Source organism: Schistocerca americana, chromosome 10 (assembly GCF_021461395.2).
Source record: "Schistocerca americana isolate TAMUIC-IGC-003095 chromosome 10, iqSchAmer2.1, whole genome shotgun sequence".
Lineage (NCBI taxonomy): Eukaryota > Metazoa > Arthropoda > Insecta > Orthoptera > Acrididae > Schistocerca > Schistocerca americana.
In genome coordinates this window covers 176,060,498-176,083,501 of record NC_060128.1, presented here as the reverse complement: position 1 = coordinate 176,083,501, position 23,004 = coordinate 176,060,498, and the positions used below count along the sequence as shown (strand labels likewise).

Below are 23,004 nucleotides of genomic sequence, written 5' to 3'. Positions count from 1 at the left end.
CAAACTATGTAGCCTCTACAGATAATATAGTAATATTTTCTGAAAACACTGATATAGCAAATAATTGCATCATCATGTTGAAAGTAATGGTGAAAAAGTCTGGATAACAAATTTTTTTCAAGAGGATAATTCATAATAAACATTAAAAATGCTCCAATATTCCTAAGCACGATATATGGTAGAATTAACAGAGTGAATAAATTTAAATACTCATGGGAAATAATGTAGGCAGGTGGCCTAGATAAAGAAGTAAACAAAAACAGAACCCAGAAAATAGTTATTGAAGAACATTAAAAAAAAATGAGCCTCTGTGAAAAAAATCCAACAGTACAACACTGTCATAGAACCAAGTTGCCTTTATGCAGCGGAATGTTTAGTCCTCAACAAAAAGGTAAAATTGAAGAATTGGAGAAGGTACGATAGAAAATATTCTGTCCAAGAAAAGTTGGGAGTGTGTGGATGAGAAGTAATGAAGAAATCTACCCCAAACTGAAAACTATCTGATGCTCCTAGGAAAAGAAGAGTTTTATTTTAGGTCACTCTATTTGAAAGAACTTGGAAAGACTGACCAAAAAAATATTTGACAACTTTGACATACATCCCAGAAATGCAAATCAGTTGTTCAGGGTTATATTATATATTAAACTGAGGGCAGTGTAGTAGCTTTTCTAACGCTTTATTTCTGATTGCAGAATGATTCTGCTGCAGCCATCACACATTTTGTATAAGGACCACAAAGATAAGATATATTATGGCTCGTGTGGAGGCATATAGATCCCTCACTCTATTTGCAAGTGGAACAGGGAAGGACATGACTGGTAGTGGTACAAGATTTGCTCCACCACTTTCCACATGGTGGCTTGAGTAGTAAACATGATGACTCAGCCTAAATAAATGTTATATAAACAGAAATTCTAGACAGGCCATCTTTTCAAAACAAGTTTATATAGTTTGGAAATTTTTGGAAAAAACGTCATAAACTGGACTATTTTTTAGACAGATTGAGAAATTGATAAATATTGAAAAAATACTGGAAAAACAAAAAAAGAAAACAAACACATGAGGAAGACACTTCATGTGGTCCATAGATGGCTATTATTGAAGAAAGAAGAAATAGTACTAACAATAAATCTTTGATTGTGGTGGTTATTCATAACCAGATTAATTTTTTTCCAGCCATCAGCGTTTGAGATGGTCTGAGGCCATCATTTATGTCTTTGCATTTGTCCTAATCTTTTCACCTCTGCTTAACAACTGCATCTAATGTACTCCATAATAAAACCTCCTGACAGATTAAAATTGCGTGGGTGTTTGTGTGTGTAATGTCTGGACAGCTCACCTGCTCGGAGCACTGCTTACGAAAGATGAAGTTCTGGGTCTGATTGCCAGTTTGGCACATAGTTCTAATATGTTGGGAACATAAAAACAAAAATAGAAGCAGTGCAGAGGGAGAGATTAATTCTGAATACTCAATAACTTATTTTATTCTAATCTCTGTCTGGTCCTACAATATTGCTTCCTCTTTTGCTGCCAATTTAACTACCCATCCATTAATCTCCTGCCAGTGGCGTTGTCTTGTTGAACACATCAGTTCTCAAGTTACCAACCAACTGCACTGCTCAGCTTGTGCTTCAAACTACTGGAACAGCTTACTCTTGACAGAATTAAAGGAGTGATAAATAATATAACTCCAACATATCAGGCTGGGTTCAGAAGCTGTGCAGCTACTGTGAACAGGTCCAAGCCTTGACATCCTACATTGAGGCTGGATTCTGGAAGAAACTAAAGACATCGGTGGCCTTTCTTGATTTGTCACCAGCATATGATACTGTGTGGCTAAATGGGTTACTGCTGAATCTAAAAAAGCGTGTCCAAGTAAGAAACTGACAACACTCGTCGGAAATGTGTTAACCAACCAGTAACTTCAAGTTGGACAAAAACAGAGTTAGTCATTTACCATAAAAAAATGGACACCCCCAAAGATCCATCCTAGCACCTTTGCTCTTCAGCCTTTATACCAGTGACATGCGAAACACTACTAGCAAAAAGTTTTGCTGCGTCGATGACCATTATATAGCCATGCAAACCAGCACACTTGAGCAAGGAGAAAATATATTGTTTGCAGACTTAGAAAATCTCAAAACATATTACAAAGCATGGAGACTCCAACCCAATGCAGCCAAGACAGAAGGCTGCATATTCCACTTAAACAACAGATTAGATTAATACTAGTTCCATGGATCATGAATACGATATTTCGTAATGATGTGGAACGAGTCGAATTTTCTAATACATGACATAATTAGGTTAATTTAACAACATACTTAAGTTAATATAACAACTTTATTTTTTTGTGTTTTTTGTTTTTCTTTTTTATTTTTATTTTTTTATTTTTCAAATATTTTTTTTTTCTTAATTTATATCTAAAAATTCCTCTATAGAGTAGAAGGAGTTGTCATTCAGAAATTCTTTTAATTTCTTCTTAAATACTTGTTGGTTATCTGTCAGACTTTTGATACTATTTGGTAAGTGATCAAAGACTTTAGTGCCAGTATAATTCACCCCTTTCTGTGCCAAAGTTAGATTTAATCTTGAATAGTGAAGATCATCCTTTCTCCTAGTATTGTAGTTATGCACACTGCTATTACTTTTGAATTGGGTTTGGTTGTTAATAACAAATTTCATAAGAGAGTATATATACTGAGAAGCTACTGTGAATATCCCTAGATCCTTAAATAAATGTCTGCAGGATGATCTTGGGTGGACTCCAGCTATTATTCTGATTACACGCTTTTGTGCAATAAATACTTTATTCCTCAGTGATGAATTCCCCCAAAATATGATGCCATATGAAAGCAATGAGTGAAAATAGGCGTAGTAAGCTAATTTACTAAGATGTTTATCACCAAAATTTGCAATGACCCTTATTGCATAAGTAGCTGAACTCAAACGTTTCAGCAGATCATCAATGTGTTTCTTCCAATTTAATCTCTCATCAATGGACACAGAATCGTAAAGCAACAGTTCAATGTGAATTCCCGTCAACAGATGATTAGAAACAATTTATGTCCTAAAACCTTGGTGTCAGAATATAAAAAACACCTGGAAAACACTAGCTGAAAGCCAAAGACTCAAGATAACATCATAAAGAAACTGGCTGGCAACCTGGTGGCTGAAGCTTCCACTCTATGGACTATAGCTCTGACACCAGAAGACCCAGTAGTTGAGTACTGTGCCCCAGTATGGCAACACAGTGCTCCTACAAGGAAATTAGACACTCATCTGAATGACTCAATGAGAACTATTATGGGTAAACTAAAATCATCGCCAATCCCTTGCCTGCACACTACCAGCAACATTCCTCCATCCGAATTACGATGCCAAGAAGTAACTGATCGAGAATGGAGAAAGATACATCACCCCAACTACCCCCAAGACCTTCCAGTTCATACAGTCCTAAATGACTCTCCTCCAGATTACTTGATATCACACACTCCATAACGGAAAAAACAACAAGAAGTTTGACCTTAAATAAGGGTGGTGCATGAGATAGAATGCTACAACAATAAAACATCAAGGTATTCAAGATCCACCTGCCAGTCTACCAGGATTTGGTGTGCAGAGAAGTGAGTGGACACAATTGAACAGGATAATAACTTCACTTCAGAACTGCTACAAATTCGTTGGACAATAGACCACGCCGCTCGAACTGTCAACACAACTGGCACTGCTAAGAGTATCCTACGACTTCCACATCGGTGGCAATGGGTTATACACAATATTGGTGACTACCTTGAAGGTCAGTAAAACTTTGAAACATGTATCTATTTTGTATGAGCTGTAAACAAATAATTGCCACTATTAAAATTCCAACCCTCGTACATACATAATGTTTTGCAATCGTAGCATTGTTTTCAGCTCAGAAAAAAAAAATGCAGTGCATTACTTTCTGGGCAACCCTCTTACATCTAATGTGCTAATGTAACAATGGCATCTGATCGAATTTTGCTATATAGTGAGTGACTTTACATATCTCTGGAGTGTGCTACCATCTAACAGACTTTTTGTCAACTGCCAGACAAATGAAGATCAACGTCTCCAGTAATGTGCAACCATCAAGTGGCACAAATATAAACTTTTAGTTGAGTGGTAAGGCATAGCTGTGCACATTGTTAATCAAATCCTTACGTATTTGATGCAGATGGCAATTACATCATGCCAGGTGCACATGTGCAGAAGCTCCTTAAAACATGCACAACTGAAGATGTGCTCACAGTCATGGTGCCAAGTTTCACAGAGTCTGCAGGAGCACTAGCACGGTAGATTTAAATGCTGTATATTTAAGATTACCTCATATAAGTTTCATTTAACAACAGTCACAGAAAAATAACCAATAAATCTGTAAAGCATCAAAAGTTACAGTGTTCACATGCTCTTTTGCTCGGACACAGCAGCTACCACTGATTGGTTCATATCACAAGCAATATCTTAAAACTCATTGAATGAATACAAACATTTTTCTATCAGAAAATATATTCACTTTGTGTTAACATACCTACATTGATCTTAGTGAGTTTCAGAGTTTGTTATGGGCTTAAGTCTGCCATTTTTAACTTTGTTTGTTGTTGGGATTCGTTATGAGGGTACTTTGAAAAGTAGAAGTAGAAGTAGAAGTTTATTGTCTTGTAACACACAACTTCAAGTAATTGAATTAATGTACAGGAGACTTGTCAAAACACAAAACCTGGTTTACAATTTTTCTTATAATATCATTAATATAATATACTGTACTCAATAATTAATTAATTAAGCAATTAATTAATTAATCAATTAATTATTTTTCTTAGAAAGTAACAAACTTTTAAAAATTAACAGTCCTAAGTATTTGCTTTCTCCTGCTCAAATTTTCAGGTTGTCATTCATGAATTATCTACTGAATAGTAACATTTCTGCACTAATTTTTAATATAAGGTATATTTTGGTGTTTCTAAATTTATACTGAGCAATTTGCTTCCTTTCACTTTGTTATAAATTTTCATATCCACATACTGTGGAGTTTGAGCATAAAATTTTAAACGATGAGTCAGTAGCATAAAATTATTTTGATATTTCATGTTGTAATCATGTTGAAAATTATTTGCTACAAGTAAATGGACTGCAAAGAGAACCAACAGATCAATATTGGAGCAAATAAAACCAGATTTCTCCCTGGAAAGTCTAATGTTAAAACAAAAGCTGACCTACTTTGGACACACAATGCGAAGGCATGCCTCGCTGGAAAAAACATTAATGCTGGGGAAGATTGAAGGAACTAGAAGAAGAGGACGTCAGAGGATGAGATGGATCGATGGCATCACAGAAGCAATGTGTTCCAACCTGGAAGGTCTACGGGAGAAAGTCCAAGACAGGAAAAAGTGGCGTGATTTGGTTCATGGGGTCACGAAGAGTCGGAACTGACTAAACGAATGGAGAGAGAGAAATCATGGTTACTATGTACAAAGATAATCAGGTCAGAGACATACACTGAGGGAACACTTAATATATTCATGTTTTTTAGGAGTGGTTGACATGATTTTCTCTGCCCTACATTGTGTATATTTCTAATATGGTTTTCTGAAGTTTTAATATTTTACACATATGGTGTGAGTTACCACAAAATACAATTCCATACCTTATTACTGACTCAAAGCTGCTGTGATATACTACTTTTCTTATTTCCATCCTGGTAGCATTGTACAATATCCTAATTGCAAATACTAGGCTATTTAATTTATTTGCAAGGTACTGTATAAGTGAGTCTCATGATATATTTTTAAGACGTTGCATTCTTAGGAATTACACAAAGCTAGCTTCTGGCAAATCCTGGTTTTTGTGACTGATCTGAGCATCGATAATATTCTTCTCGGGTGAGCATCATTTTATTTTGCTTGTTTTCATTAACTGAGTCTTTTTCATGTTTAATTTTAACCCGTTTAAATCAAACCAGGTGTCTAATTTTTTTAAAAGTATTTCATACAGTTTGGGGAATTTGGACAGCACTGTTACTTTCAGTAATTGCATATGTGTAATCTGCAAATAAAACTGAGTGACACCCAATATTAAGTGATAGATCATTTATGTAAAACATAAACAGAATGGGACCTAAGACAGAACTTTGGAGTACTCCTCGTGAAATGGTTTCCCGTTCTGAAATATAAGTTCCTCCCTCTGATGATATAACCACTCTTTGTCTTCAATTGGTTAAGCAGGACTTAAACCATTCTAATTCAGTGCCTCCAATTCCATACTTCTCCACTTTACTGAGTAGCAAGGAGTGTTTCACACTATCAAAGGCCTTTGATAAGTCATAAAAAAATTCCTGTGGCATGCAATGAGTTGTCTAGAGAGGAGCTAATTTTATCTACAAAATGGTTTATAGCAGACACTGTGGTTTTGCATTTTTGAAACCCATTCTGATTTATTTAGATTATTTGAAATTTTTTATAAAATTTTGAATTTGTATGGTCACTACCTTTTCAAATATTTTTGATAATGATGGAAGAGTTAAGTTACACCTTATTATGGCAGACTATATAACTTTTATTGAATGCTGCACTACACTTTGAAACGACACAGATGCATGACATTATTTTTCAACACCACCAAGTCTCTGTAAGCAATGGTCAGAAAGTTCTACCAATCATTCAATTCCTCAGCAACAGAAACCTTCTCCTCAGTCATGGAGCCATTTGAGAATCTCTGTGTGGACATCCACATTGGCAGAAACTGTACTGCCTGAACATTGTCATCTGTGGTCGATGTCAGTGATCTTCCTTCCCAAACAGCATCATTCACGTCTGTGCGGCCTTGGTCTAATTTCTGGCACCATTTCACTTCAACTGATTGTGACATAGTGTATCGTCTGTATACCACCAGAATTTCAAAGTGAATCTTCATGCAATTTAGATGTTTTGCCCACAAGAATCATACGGTCCTGCACATTCCAGCTTTGGAGTACGTTATCAGTAGCTGCACCATTTCACTCACGCACTGTTCGGTGTGCCTGTTATCTGTACTGCAACAGAAATGTGTCTGCAGGAAACTGTGAACATATACTCTCTTCTGACAGTGCAACGCTCTTGTTGTGCAATGGTCTTCGTATGGGGTGACACATATAACTTACTTTTTGAAGTACCCTTGTTTATTTTATCTTGTTATTGTGATCTTGTACATCAGAGCACCTGATTTCTTCAGCTGGCTGACTCATACAAAAATTCAAGTAATTTAATGTGTATAAAGAATATAATGTTAAGTACTGGAGCTGCACAGACACTTCACAGTGTGTTTCTCTATGGCATATTCCATGTATGAGTATCATTTCTTTCTTCTGCATCAGCAGTATTCTATTCAAGGGTACATCAGCTTTACAGCCCCATTATTCAATCCCATAGTTAAGAAAGCGATAAACTGTTCCTTTTTAATGTTTAGCTAGGAGCTTGCAAGCTGGCTAAGGAGGCAGAAGACACTATTACCTTTTTTGCATACAAAATTAATGTGATTTATCCACCACATATTTTCAATAACATTCACACCCAAAAATTTACAGTTACCAGTTTCTGTTGCCAAGATGGTACATATACTATTTACATTTGTGCAGCGAGGACTACTTGTTTTAAATGCCAGTAATGGATATTAGGCCACATTCACATTGTTGAAGTATTTTTGTTAATTCTGTCACACCACTAGCTGCAAAAGATTGTAATTCCATACACTGTACACCACAGAATAAGACTGAGGTCTCATCGGCATAATGTATTACGGGCAGTCACATTGATGCAATCACATGTCAGAAGCCTGAATAACCACCCTTTTCAGAGCGGATCATTGTGCGTCCTACAGGAAGAGAGTTGATGAGGTTCTGGAAGGTAGTGACAGGAATGTGGAGCCACGCCAGCTCCAGTTCTATGTCTCTCATTTGAGGATCCGTGGTGTGAACGACTGATCGAAGTGGTGCCACAGATTAAAAATTGGTTTTAAATCTGGGGAGTTTGGTGGCAAGGAGATCACTGTTAACATCTTGGTGCTCTCTTAAATATGCATGAGAATTGTGACCTGTGTGACATGTTGCATTGTCCTGCTGGTGGATACCATTGTGGTGAGGAAAAACAAACTGCATATATGGGTGGACGTGGTCCCCAAGGATATGTGCATACTTGTGTGGATCCATGTTTAATATATTTCATTTGCATTTAAACAGCCTTTGTACAAAGGGCATTCAAAAACTTTTACACAGTCGTCTCTAATTGTTTTATTATTTGCAGGAGGAGAATGAAATTTTTTGTGAACATACTTGGAACAATAATAATGTATAAGCTTTCACGGCTGGCGTCTTCATTAATTAAAACTTCCGGGCTGAATTGCCGTGGTCCATATATAAAACTGTTTCTCCTTCCTGACGTTTCGTTGCCCACAGTAGGCAACAAAACGTCAGGAAGGAGAAGCAGTTTTATATATGGACCACGACAATTCAGCCTGGAAGTTTTAATTAATGATACTTGGAACATTTAGCTATAAGTTGGTATATAAAAGTATTTTCTTTTATTTACATGTGATCCATTATGGACTGTGAAGTAGATGTTAGGTTGCAACAATGTCAGTGATGGAGTTACTCTTCAAGACCAACGATGACTCTGCAACATCGATTCACAGGAAGTTGCTCCCTGTTAATGGGGAGGACACAGTGGATCACAGCAGTATCCAGCAGTGGTTTAAAGAAGGTGATTTCTCTCTGCTGGACAATCCACAATGTGGCAGACCATCAACGGCAGTGAGCGATGTGAATAAGGAGACCATTGATCAAATAATCCAAAATGACAGATGTGTGATGACATGACAGCTTGCTGAAATGTCTTGTTTGTCATTGGATAGTATGGTATCACTGGTACAGTCACTAGGGTACAGAAAAATCTGTGCATGTGGGGTGCACTGGCTTGACAAGAGAAATGAAAACGATGAGGAAGAATGTGTGCGAGTGTCTCATGAAGACCTTTACTGAAGAGTGCAACAGTGTTTTGATGGTGCCATTACACAGGATGAAACATGGTTGTTTTTGTCCGAACCTGAGAGCGAAACCCAATCCATGGAGTGGCTTCGTCCGGTTTCCCATCGGAAGAAGAAACCAAGACTTTCACGAACAGAAGGTTGAAAGGTGACAGCCTCCTTCTTTTGGGACCAGTATGGTGTCATTTTCATTGACTTTTTGGAACCTAGCTCCACAGTTAACCAGGACCATTATTGTTTGTCATTGGACAAGCTGCGATGTGCCATCAACACCCACAGATCACAGCTTCAGGGGCAGCTCATCAGACTACACCATAACAATGCCAAACCCCATACAGCCCTTATGACACAGGAAAAAATCAGGAAAATGGGTTGGAAAATTGTTTCTCATCCTCCCTACAGTCCGGACTTGGCTCCATCTGACTTTTACCCCTTTAGTTGTCTGAAGGCCCACATGTGTTGTAAAACATTGGATAGTGAGAAAGACCTTATTTCCTGCGTCAAGCGATGGTGTAAAAGTCAATCCCCAGAATTTTACCAAGGTGCATTTGCATCATGGAAAGAACATTGGGCCAGATGCGTCACAGCTGATGGAGGCTACATTAAGTAGGCTCAATGTATAGCTAAATGTTCCAAGTATGTTCACAAAAAATTTCATTCTCCCCCTGCAAAAAATAAAAAAATTAGAGATGACTGTCAAAAACGTTTTGAACGCCCTTTGTACTTGGGGCAGTGTTCTCCAAGGTAATATTTCTTCTTTGCACATTTCCAGCCAAACATCACAACAGTCAGCTTCTGGACAGCATTGCTTGTCACTGTCGCTAGTGAGCCATGTGAGGACACACCCGCTGTGCGCACCAGCTTCACATGTCATGCAATTCCGTCCTATCACTGCTGACTGGCCCGCCGCCATTGCAGTTGTGCTGATGTCAGCATGAAGTGTGCAAGGCCCAGAAATATGCTGGCCGCAGATGGTTCACTTTCACTTCTTGTTGCTACAGAGCTCCAATCTCCAAGGGGAGATCTGTGTACCGGGTGAACCACAGAATTGAATGACAGCATGCCAGTGTTCACCCAGTAGCACAAATTTTACCGTCAGGCCAACCAGTGCAAGATAAACTTCTGTGCCATGTGGACATTTACACCAATCACAGATTCCATCAGCCACGGACCGTATGGGTTTAGCACAACACGCGTTCTCCACCAACATGTTCGCAAATCTGAACAGGCGCTGATTCTTCACTCTGTGTCGTCATGTTCGTGCATTAAATGGCACCCTGTGAGATGAGAGATAATTTGCTTGTTTGAATGGACCCACGTCCTTTGCCTCTGTAACCACGAGATCATACTATGCATTCTATTACTGAGGATTGCGCACCCTCTGGGATCAGTAATTGAGCAATTTACCACAGTCACATGATTAGTTATGTGAACATTCAGACAATACTTTGCAAGTTTGTTAGTGTACCAACCTTCACCAATAAATGCATTATTATATAATCACGTGTTTAACCAATTACTGTCACCCAAGCATACACAATGAACTGACTGTGTGAGCATGGCAGTAAAAGCCAGCTCACTGCATGACACCCATGAAAGTTTTTTTTTTTTTTTTCTTTTTCTTTTTTTGTTACCCATCAGCTTTTTATTTGTCCCATTAGTCATCTACCAGTTTCAGTTATTAACCATTATCCAGGATACATGATACAACAGATTAATTAAAAGTATCCCATATTCCTTTGAAGCTGAACAATATCAAAATCAAAGGAATATGGAATGCTTGTAATTAATCTGTTGTATCCTATATCCTGGGTGATGGTTAATAAGTGAAACCAGTAGATGACTAATGGGACAAATAAACAGCTGATGGTTAAAATGCATTTTATAAAATACTTTATGGCTGCTGAGCCTCACCTTATGGAAACATTACAAATCACAGACTTGAAAGTGGTGAAAATAACCTTTTCCCTTCAAGTTCACCCATCAGAAGTTGCAGTATATCTTCTTCTTTTGTACGACAATGCAAGATCATGCATCAGTCACTTCACCATTGGTGAAACTGCAAAAACCGGCTGAGAACTCTCACCCCACTCACTGTACAGACTTGACCTTAAACTGTCAGATGTCCACTCATTCAACACATACAGAGAAGTTCATCAGCTGCATCACTTTGAAGATGCAGAGATACTGAAAAATTCTGTGCACCAATGTGTGAGGGAACACAATTGTGATTTTTACCTTACAGGTGTACAGACTGCCAGCAAATTTGGTGATTATACTGAAAAGTAATGTTTCATAGTGACTCTGTAGATGTTATCCTATGTTATGGCATCTAGTTTTCTTGTGAAATAAAAATTTAAAAATAAGAGGCATTACTCTCTGACTGATTCTTGTTGTAATGTCATTCTTTATTTTGGCCATCTTGTGTTTTTTTCTTTCTCTCTTACATTCCATGGGCATGACCATCTGAAGCAAAGCTCTTTGGCAACGGAAAGCTGATAACACATGTTAGAGTGGAAGGTTCTAAACAACTGCAGTGAATACCACTATGGAATAAAAAGAGTACAAAACAAGGAAGACTTTGAATGTACATTTGCAAATATGAGGTTCTACATCTACTGTGAAGTGCATGCCAGGAATTATATCCTATTGTACCAGTTATTGTGGCTTTTATCCTGTTCCATTCATGTATAGTGTGTGGGAAGAATGATTGTTTCAATGCTTCCATGTATGCTGTAATTAATCTAAACACATGATCCCTACGGGAATCATCATTTGAGGTAAATTCTCGAAACTTAGTAAGTAGGCTTTTTCAGGATAGTTTATGTCTGTCTTCAAGAGTCTGCCAGCGAAGTTTCTTCAGCATCTCTGTGACGCATTCCCATGGATCAAACACAACTGTGACCATTTGTGCTGCATTTCTCTGTATACATTCAGCATCCCCAGGTTTCTCACTCCCAACTATTTTCTTTGTGTTGGGAGTAAGTTGAAACTGAACACACACAATAGTGTACACTTATCTACACAGTTTCAAGAAAATGTTATCCAGGAGCAAATCATTTTTCTCTCTAGAATGAATTTTCACTCTGCAGTGGAGTGTGTGTTAATTTGAAATATCCTGACAAATTAAAACTGTGCGCCAGACTGGGATTCTAACCTGGGACATTTGTTTTTTGCACGCAAAGGTCCCATATTCAAGACCTGATCAGGCACAGGATTTTAATCTGTCTGGAAATACCAAATTTATATTGTTTACTGGACAAATGTTGCAGTATTTTTGCATTTCCTTTTGAATGAGCATATCAGTAAAATAAAAATAAAATAAATAAAGTAAAAAAACGCCTACTGCAGAATATGTGAACAATAAAGGTAATGTGAGAACTCCTAAATTCTTGAATGGCAACCTACATAAAATTCATGAACTGACATTACAAACCTACCTGAAAGTGCTTTTCTTGGCTAAGAGTATATTTCGTGCAAGCACAGATTTACTCCGTAATACAATACTGTAGGACATAGTACAGTTGAAATGATCTAAGTAAATAACTTGTAATGATTCACTATCAGTGGTAATGGAGGTTATCCTGGTGATAAGGACGACAGCACTGTCAGATGAGAAACTTACAAGAAAACTTTCCATTTACCTCCAGCCCTACGAATTTAAAATATTTGATACACTGCGGTGATAAAAGTCATGGAATACCTTCTAATATCGCGTTGGACCTCTTTTTGCCCAATGTAGTGCAGCATCTCAACATGGCATGGACTCAACAAGTCGTTAGAAGTCCCCTGCAAAAATATTGAGAAATGCTGCCTCTATAGCTGTCCACGATTGTGGAAGTGTTGCCAGTGGAAGGTGCATGAGCTAAACTCTCAGGTATGTCCCATATATGTTCAGTGGTATTCTTGTTGAGCAATCTGAGTGGCCAAATCATTCATTCAAATTGTTCAGAATATTCTTCAAACCAATTGCAAACAACTGTGGTCTGATGACATTGCACATTGGCAACCATAAAAAGTCCATCATTGCTTCAGAACATAAAGTACATGGCTGCAAATGGTCTCCAAGTAGTCAAACATAACCGCTTCCAGTCAATGATCAGTACAGTTGGATCAGAGGACTCAGTCCATTCCATGTAAGCACAGTCCACACCATTATGTGCCACCACCCTCTGGCACAATGGGTGACAGCTTAGGTCCACGCTTCGTGGGGCCTGTGGCAAACTCGAACCCTACCATCAGCTTTCACAAACTGAAATCGGGACTCATCTGACCAGGCCATGGTTTTTCCAGTCATCTAGGGTCCAGCTGATGTGGTTACGAGCCCAGGAGAGGCGCTGCATGCAATGTCGTGCTGTTAGCAAAGGCACTTGCATTGGTCGTCAGATGCCAAAGCCCATTAAAGCCAAATTTCACCACGAAGTCCTAATGGATGCATTTGTCATACATCGCACATGGATTTCTGTAGTTATTTCACTCAGTGTTGCTTGTGTCTTAGTACCAATTACTCTATGCAAACACCATTTACTCTCAGTCTTTAAGTGAAGGCCGTTGGCTTCTGTGTTGTCCACGGTAAGAGGCAATGCCTGAAACATGGTATTCTCGGCATCCTCTTGACACTGTGTATTTTGGAATACTGAATTCCCTTGCAATTTCTTAAATGGAATGTCCTATGTCTCTGGCTCCAGTTACCATTCTGCAATCAAAGTCTGTTAATTCCCATTGTGCAGCTGTAAGCCTTTCCAAATGGATCATCTGAGTACAAATGACAGCCCAGCCAATGCATTGCCCTTTTATACCTCGTGTACATGATACTACTGCCATCTGTATATGTGCACATTGCTATCCCATGACTTTTGTCACCTCAGTGCATAAAACGATGTAAATTCTCACAGCACTTGCAAATTGGAATAAATTCCTGAAATGTGTTGTGCTATGCATGAAAAAAATTAACTGCATTATTTTATTATTTGAATCAGCACTCATAATTTGTTGTTAGTATACTTTACAGCAGTGGCTGCTTCTACCTGTTAATGTGTAGCCTGTGGTAGATTGCCTAATTGGTATAAGGAGGCATACTATAAATATAAGTGAGGTGATACAGAGTAACATTTCTTTATTAGCACAGAGCAGCATACAACTTAACCACATTAAATCAAGTACTAAACCAAACAGTCTTGCTCACACTGCTCATATATACTCCACTTTGCTGCACGCACTCTCTGGTCGGCTAGTGTTGGTGTCTCCTCAGACTCCACCCCTCTCCTCTTTAGTAGTAGAGCGGATCACTGGGGGTAGTGAAGATTGATAAATGTGTTTGGTCATGAAGACCCCCTGCAGATGTGCATGACCAGTTGTGTTATGGACCACTGCAATGCAGGATACGACTGGATCAGCCACTGGGGGTGGATGAAATGGGATACACTGGACACAGATGGTGACTATGGGTGCACCAGTGAGGCATTCCTTGGGCTATGTTGGAGGCAGAGTTGGTAGTGTAGTATGAGCTAATAGCTGGTGGGTAGCCTGTGCTGTTGCAATGACAGTGAGAACACTGTCTGCTGAAAGATGAGAGGATAAGGCTGTGTAGTCAACGTGTAGCAGCAATTGATAAACACGGGTGAAGACAGGCGAACAGAGCCGTGGGCATGTCAGGGACATTGCAATGTGTGCTTATTATGAGATCATCATCATTGAGTTTGACGCTGATGTCTTCGGGTTGAAGTCACAAACGTTGACGGAGAAGAGTGCCGGATCGGTGGGCTGAGTAGTGACCTATGTCTTGCCAACAGGTAAACTATAATCTTGGTCATCTTACGCGCAATTGGGATTCATAGGACATGAGGTGATGGGGTCACGGAGCACAGATGCCAGCTTGAGTACAGGCAGGGAGACCATCGTCATATTCCTGTTGAGCTAGATGTTAAGACGTTGAAGGTATGTGGGCCACACTTGATAACCAGAAACAGTCCAGAGTACAGTGGCTGTGAAGCTGGTCATATTGTCTCATTACGCACCATGACACAATTGCAGTCTGATGGCACTTTGTATACGAAGGTACTCAAAGTGGTGTATGGCACAGGTGGTGGTACCCATAATTTTTTAATGTGGCGCTTCACCATTTGCACTAATGCTGGCAGGTCTGGCAGGGCAGCAGTTGGTGTTAGTCGGATAAACTCTGCTGGATGCATATGGGATTCACCATACAGGACCTCCAACAGGGAAGCCCATACGTCCTCCTTGAACGCTGTAGGAACACCAAACAATGCCCATGGTGCGTCCATCCACCATGGCACATAATGTGGCTTTCAGAGTGCAATGCCAATGCTCCACAAGTCTGTTACTCTGTGGGTGTTACATGGCTGTACGAGTGTGGGTAAGGCCGCAGAGTGCCTCAAACAGAGAGTATTTGAATTGTCTCCCTTGGTTTGTGGTAACTGCTTCAGGACAATCAAAGCAGTATAACCACACACTGATAAAAGCTCACGTGGATTCCGCCGTGATGTCTTTCACAGGCACGGCTCCAACCCAGTGTGAGACTCAATCACTTACTGACAGTAGGTATTTGCAGCCTTCTACGAGCTGGACTGCTGGTCAGACACCCAGGTGAATTTGTGGAGCTGATCAGAAGGGTGGTGAAGTTGCTGATTCTAGGTCTTCTCGGTGGAAAGTAGCAATCTGTCTTTTCTACATTGCTGATACTCCTACCTGGAGTTTCTGTTGTTGATCAGAAGGTTTCCCTAAATTGTATAAGGAAACATGCCATAAATGTAAGTGTGGTGACACAGAATAATATTTCTTTATTAGCACAGAGCACCGTACAACATAGCCGCATTACATCAGATTCAAAATCGAACTGCCCTGCTCGTGCCCTTCACAGATACTCCAATATACTCCAATCTGCCGCGGAAACACTCTCATCAGCAGTGTTGCTAGCGTTGATGTCCCCATAAACTTGCCTTATTCTGCATTTGTGAAGGCTCTCCTTCATGAGGATGATGCAAAATTTTACATTGATGAATGCTGATTCTGCACATTTACTCTCTCTGAAATCGTGCAGTGGTAGTGTAACAATGTTGTTCCAGTCCTGATAAACAACTAATATATTATACATAAATATTTCTGGGATTATGTAGAAGCTAGAAGCATAGAAGTGAAACTGGTCTGGAGTTTTTCAGTCATTGTTGTCCCCCTTCTTGTTCACTGACACCCCCACGGTTATCCACAGTTTTACTGTTTTTATTTTTATTTTTTATTTAAAAAAACTCTGGAAGAGCAGTTTTCTATGTCCTACAGTGGTGTTAGAATGAGATTTTCACTCTGCAGCAGAGTGTGCACTGATATGAAACTTCCTGGCAGATTAAAACTGTGTGCCGCACCAAGACTCGAACTTGGGGCCTTTGCCTTTCGCAGGCAAGTGCTCTACCATCTGAGCAACCCAAGCATGACTCACGCCCCGTCCTCACAGCTTTACTTTTGCCAGTACCTCGTCTCCTGCCTTCCAAACTTGCTAGTTCTGCAAGGTTTGCAGGAGAGCTTCTGTAAAGTTTGGAAGGTAGGAGGCGAGGTACTGGCGGAAGTAAAGCTGTGAGGACAGGGCGTGAGTCGTGCTTGGGTAGCTCAGTTGGTAGAGCACTTGCCCGCGAAAGGCAAAGGTCCCGAGTTCGAGTCTCGGTCCGGCACACAGTTTTAATCTGCCAGGAAGTTTCAGTGGTGTCGTTCTTTGGTCACTTAGTAGTTGTATTATGAATCTGGTATTTCATTATCACCAGCTAAGTTACTGTTCGAGCTTTTTTCTTTTTTAAACGAATACGTAAGCTGGGTCACCATGCCATGTTATAGCGCTAGTAAATGAGCCTATCCACCAATCTCCACTTTATTGAGATAATTAATATTTTACAGTTCTGAACATGTGGCTATTGTAAGGTAATGGGTAGAGCACAAGACTCCAGACCTGGAGGTCGTGGGTTCAATCTCAGATGGGAGGAGGAAATTTTCCTAGTTAATAGTCCCTCCAGAACTACTCACCCTTCCATCAGATTGAGATCTGGGGCTCTTTCCCAGGTCTAACCTGCTGTCAGCATGAGATGCTCGCCATCCTCTGTCTCCTCGTGCTGTGTGAATGAAAGGCTGCACTCTACAGAAGCCTGTTTATGGATTTAGCACCACAGACCTACCTTGCCTGCTTGATTATAGCTACATTTTTCCTCTGTGAAACAGAGATCCAAACATGTTGTGGAGCATATTATTCATTAAATGGAAATAAGTATTCATTTTTCTTAATCACAAACTTAAAACAGCAGTCATTCTATTACTCTTATTGATGTAGAAAATCGGTTGCCTCTTTTTTTAGAGGCTCCTAGACATTAAAATGTGTTGCAAAACAAAATTAAAGTGGCAAAGTCATAGTCTGCTACACTGTTTTCAGCATTCTACTAAGCTTTTCTTCCTAAGAATAACGATTTAGTTTGAAACTAAAATTAGTTTGACAGCTGTGTGAAGGGACAAAATCAAATGATTCTAAATGAGTAAGGTCAATGGCCAGTCATCGCTTTTGATTTCTTCAGAATAATTGTGCCCCATGACCGTGATGTAATCCAGGACAGAAAGAAGGAAACATGGGTATATTACTACCTCCTTTCCATCCTGCAAGTGGCTAGGTTTCGTCCATTTAAAGGTCACAAGAAGGCTGTAATTCATTTTATCACAATACTTTTGGGGTGTTAGACTGGTGTTGAGAGCCTAGGTATGCAACGTTTCATATCACACAATAGAAAAAATGCTTCATACTAACAAGATTGGATCAAATGTTGATAGTAATGAGTTGCTAACTTGATAACGGGTTTACACTTGTAAAAAAATATCTTGTTGTCAATGCAAGTTCATAAGGTTGCTCGACTTGTAACTAAACAAGATATTTTGCTGACTGCATACATCGTACGTTTATTTCCAACCGAAACTCGAAGCGAGGCGAAATGTGAGCATTTTGAAATATATACGTATCTTTTTTCGCCATAAATAACGCGTTGTAACTGCTGATTTTCAGCTTCCTTCACTACTTCATACATATAAACGCAACGCACTATAGACAAATGGAAGTTGGAAGGAATATTTCATTTGTATATGGGTGCATAGAAGCAGAAAATGTGCACAGGTGTGATCTCATTTCTCAGACAATCCGACTTACTTAAAATGTAATTTTCGATCATTTCCATATTAACTGCATCGCTTGTGAGATTTCGAAATACATCAAATTTTTTGTAGGTTTGTTAAAGAGTTCATTCGTTCACAGCGACCACATCCATTTAAGGAAGATTATATTTTACCGAGGAATATTCACCTCCCGTAATATCAAAGTTGAATAAATTTTGTTTTTATGTTTCATTTAAATCCAGATGTCGAAATGCTAAATTCAGGAAATATTTTGGAAAGTAGAGTGATAACTCCTTTAATTAATTCACCCATACTCATACATATTTTTCGTCTCTCTACGTGCTATTTTCGGAACCATTGCGCAGTCGATATAGAAGGCGTGTATTTCAAGTTACGCTTGTTGTGCTGCGATGGGAATGTCAACTTCGTGGATTTACAGTGTCAAAAATGATATAAAATCACCGTGATTCTTGTAAGTACAAAAATAATGTATGCCAATCAATATAACGAGTTCAGATTCGAAAAATAATTACTGAGTACGCCGAAGACTTCCGTTTTCAAACAGGAACAGGAAGTGTGCCGCCAATATGGCGTTAGGGAAAACATCCTGTTTTATAAATACCCGAGAATTGATTTTTTTTTTAAATTTGTATTACGTGTGTCTGTTATTGCAGCCTTTGTTGGATCTATAACGCATATTATCGTTCTTATTCTTGCCTAATAAGTTTGGGACGTGATGTTTTTAAGCATGCTATGCGAATGTAATGTCATTAGGTATAGGTTAACACACTATACACCACGTGTGCTGCACCTGCTCAACCCAACCCTGTCACCTAATGTCATTCGAACTTCAGTTGTTCTTTGCGAAAATGATGGCGAATTTGTTTCTTGTACAACAGGCTGAAATATATATGATTGAAAATTAACTGTGGGAACGTTAACGGATGAATCATATTGTATACTTAATAGAGATTGTCACGCAGAGTTGTTTACAAAAGCGAAACGTAGTTTCTATGTGCTGTTTGGCGTACTTGCTTCAGTTTTGTTATATGATGATGTTTTACGTAAAAGTAATTAATTCTGTTTAATTCTCGGCCGAAGAAGGGTTGAAAATTTGGCCTTGTATGCCGTATGGTTTGACAATACCAAGTCTTTGAAACTAATTCACAAATATACATTTCTTTCTGTTATAAAAACCACCTTGTAAGGTCGAGGGTGTAAAGGTGGTAAAATCTTAAACAAAGGCGTAATAAATATGAAATATTAGCTTACTGATTGTCCTGTGTGCGGTATTCGTTGATAAAACATTAGTAGTAATAATTTTAGGGTTGTTTACCAATAAAATTAGTGGCGTCTGATGTTTAATTCTACTGCCCATGAGCAGCTACGTAAAAAAACCTTAAATAAGTTTACTTTGCGTAGTTTTGGTACACAGATTTCTACGCAATAATTTGATAGTACACTTGCCTTTGTAGAAATTATTGTGTTGATTTTATGTTTAATTTTTCAAATAAATTACAGCAGTCAATCATAGTAACCTAGTTGCTATATACAATAAACAACAGGATATTCAATTCATGATGCATTATTAGCTAGATTATTTTCAGCTTGTGACTAGTCATAATCAGTATCCCATGACATATTCTGTTTTTCTGTGGAATATGGTTAGCATAATTAACTTTCATTCTGCATGGATCTGTGAGAGATCATACATGTGTTAATTATTTGTACATTATTTCCTTCAGGAAGGGTCTTTTAGTGGAGAATTAGTGCACCCATCAGAGTGCAAAAATATTTTGTTGACGCCAGCCTACAAAGGGAGAAACGATCGTCATAAAAAAATAAGGGAAATCAGAGCTCGTACAGAAAGCTATACATGTCCATTTTTTCTGCTCACTGTTCAAGATTGGAATAACAGAGAATTATTATGTAGATGGTTCAATGAACCCTCTGCCAGGCACTTTAAGTGTGATTTGCAGAGTGCCCATGTAGGTGCAGATGTAGAACAAACCATATAATGGTGTTTACACATTGCCTCATCACTCCACCATGCCCATTTCCACTCTTATTAAGTGAGTGGAAGCATTAACACAAATCCTTACTCGGGTGTGCGCCATACAACTGGCATACAGTCAGTTCAAAGTGAGAGTCAACAATTAAAAATTCATGATTTACTGACAGCTTAAGACTTGGGACAAATTTTTGTACCAAAGTTTCTGTGAGATATATAAATCATCTGGCTGTAAGGGTAAGTAGCAGTCTGCTGGTGTTTGCGGATGATGGTGTGACGTATGGGAATGTGTCATTGAGTGACTGTAGGAGGATACAAGATGACTTAGACAAAATTTCCAGTTGATGTGGTGAATGGCAGCTAGCTGTAAACGTAGAAAAATGTAAATTGGTGCAGGTGACTAGGAAAAACTGACTCCAAATGTTCTAGTACAGCAATAGCAATATTCTGCTTGGCACAGTCATTCGATTAAATATCTAGGCATAATGCTGCATAGCAATATGAAATGGGACGAGCGTGTAAGGATTGTAGTACATAATACTGCAGGGCAATATAAAATGGCTTCTGCATTTAAGGATTGTAGTAAGGAAGGTGAAGGGTAGAAATTTATTTATTGGGGAAGTGTAGGAAAGTGAGGTTCAGCTGTAAAGGAAACTGTGCATAGGACACTAGTGTGGTCTGTTGTTGAGTACTGTTTGAGTGTTTGGGATCTGCACCAGCTTGGATTAAAGGGAGACATCAAAGCATTTCAGAAGTGGGGTACTAGATTTTTTACCAGTAGATGTGGATGACACACAACTAACAAGGGAACCTCCCCATCGCACCCCCCTCAGATTTAGTTATAAATTGACGCAGTGGATGGGCCTTGAAAAACTGAACACAGATCAGTCGAGAAAACAGGAAGTAGTTGTGTGGAACTATGAAAAAATGAACAAAATATACAAACTGAGTAGTCCATGTGCAACATAGGCAACATCAAGGACAATGTGAGTTGAGGAGCACCGTGGTTAGAGTAAGCAACTGCGGAACGAGAGGTCCTTGGTTCGAGTCCTCCCTCGAGTGAAAATTTTACTTTCTTTATTTTCACAAAGTTACGATCTGTCCGTTCATTCATTGATGTCTCTGTTCACTGTAATAAGTTTAGTGTCTGTGTTTTGCGACCGCACTGCAAAACTGTGCGATTAGTAGACGAAAGGACGTGCCTCTCCTATAGGAACCGAAAACATTTGATTGCAAGGTCATAGGTCAACCGATTCCTCCACAGGAAAACACGTCTGATATATTCTATATGACACTGGTGACGGCATGTGCGCCACATGACAGGAATATGGTGTCGACCCACCTAACTTGTACACTTGGCGAATGGGTAAAAAGATTCTTCTACTTTGCCCGATTTAGGTTTTCTTGTGGATGTGATAATCACTCCCAAAAAAGTGATGAAAACATAAGAGTTTGTCACATAAACTGCAACAAATGAATGCAACACTTTCACAGTCGCACAGTTTTCCCTGTGCTCTGTCAAAACATATGTTTTTTATGTTTTCAAATGTTTCCGTGTGTAGACCGTCAAATCCTGCATATGTCCAAGCAAATCTAAACATGTCCTGGAATTTTGGAGAGTGAAGTTGATTATGTGTGAGTGCCTGAACTTTAATAATTGTCTGAAAATAAAAAATTAAACTTTTCACTCGAGAGAAGATTTGAACCAAAGACCTATCGTTCCGCAGCTGCTCACGCTAACCACAGGACCACGGCGCCCGTAAGCTGACCCTCCCCTAGATGTTGCCTACCTTGCACATGGACTACTCAGTTTGTATATTTTGCTTATTTTTTTCATAGTTGCACACAACTTCTTCCTGTTTTCTCGATTGATCTGTGTTCAGTTTTCCAAGGCCTATCCCTGTGCCAACTTATAACTAAATCTGAGGGGGGTGCGATGGGGAGGTTCCCTTGTAAGATCTGCAGGAGGCTGCAGTATCAGTTATGCGTACCTTAACACACTGGCTCAAGACCAATAGGCTCATCATAAATTCTGAAAGAACTGTGGCGGTTAACTTTCATGCCACGCAAAACCTCCATCCTGCAAAACCTGTTTTCACAATCAAAGGAAAAGATGTGTTGAAGGTCAGTCATACAAAATTTCTAGGTGTACATGTTCAGGCAGATCTGAAGTGGGAGGTACACCTGAACAATTTAAATAAGAGACGGAATTCACTATCATATGCTATTAGGATCCTCACTCAAAATACAAGCTGCTCATCAGTGCTGACAATGTATCATTGCAGTATACAGTCACAACTTATGTAGTGATTTTCCTTTTTTTAAGACGCTCCCTTTTGTGAAAATTTGTATTTCATATATATACAAGCAAGGCAGTGGCAATATTTTCAGAGTTTTACAAAGGGGTCTACAAGAATCCTTACATGTAGCTTTTTTTATCACCTTTATAATCTTTTTCTGTATTTTAAATGTTTTGTGGAACTCCCAAAAAATATATATATATATTTTTTTTCTGATTCTTGGACCAATAAATAATAAATATAATGGAGATGCTTTGGAAACTTAAACGGGATTGATTGGTTGGAAGGTGAGGTTCTTTTCTTAGAGCATTAGTGAGAAAATATATATATATATATATATATATATATATATATATATATATATATATATAATTTTTTTTTTTTTTTTTTTTTTTTTTTGGGGAGTTCCACAAAACATTTAAAATACAGAAAAAGATTATAAAGGTGATAAAAAAAGCTACATGTAAGGATTCTTGTAGACCTCTTTGTAAAACTCTGAAA

The 23,004-nt window shown here is 38.7% G+C and overlaps 2 protein-coding genes across 3 annotated transcripts in view; one reads left to right on the top strand and one right to left on the bottom strand.

Annotated features, from left to right (window-relative positions):
• LOC124552566 overlaps window positions 1–18,335 on the bottom strand; it is a 44,853-nt gene extending 26,518 nt beyond the window's left edge. Inside the window, exon 1 of the mRNA XM_047126888.1 lies at window positions 18,227–18,335. Within this exon, the coding sequence (XP_046982844.1) occupies window positions 18,227–18,254 (28 nt within the window). The 5' untranslated portion in view covers window positions 18,255–18,335. The remainder of the gene's footprint in view (window positions 1–18,226) is intronic.
• Window positions 18,336–18,568: 233 nt separating this feature from the next.
• The window catches only part of LOC124552631 (GA-binding protein subunit beta-1-like), a 97,977-nt gene continuing 93,541 nt past the window's right edge, over window positions 18,569–23,004 (top strand). For both annotated transcript variants that reach the window (XM_047126957.1, XM_047126956.1), the window contains exon 1: window positions 18,569–18,664. The gene's annotated coding sequence lies outside the window, so the exon portion shown is untranslated. The remainder of the gene's footprint in view (window positions 18,665–23,004) is intronic.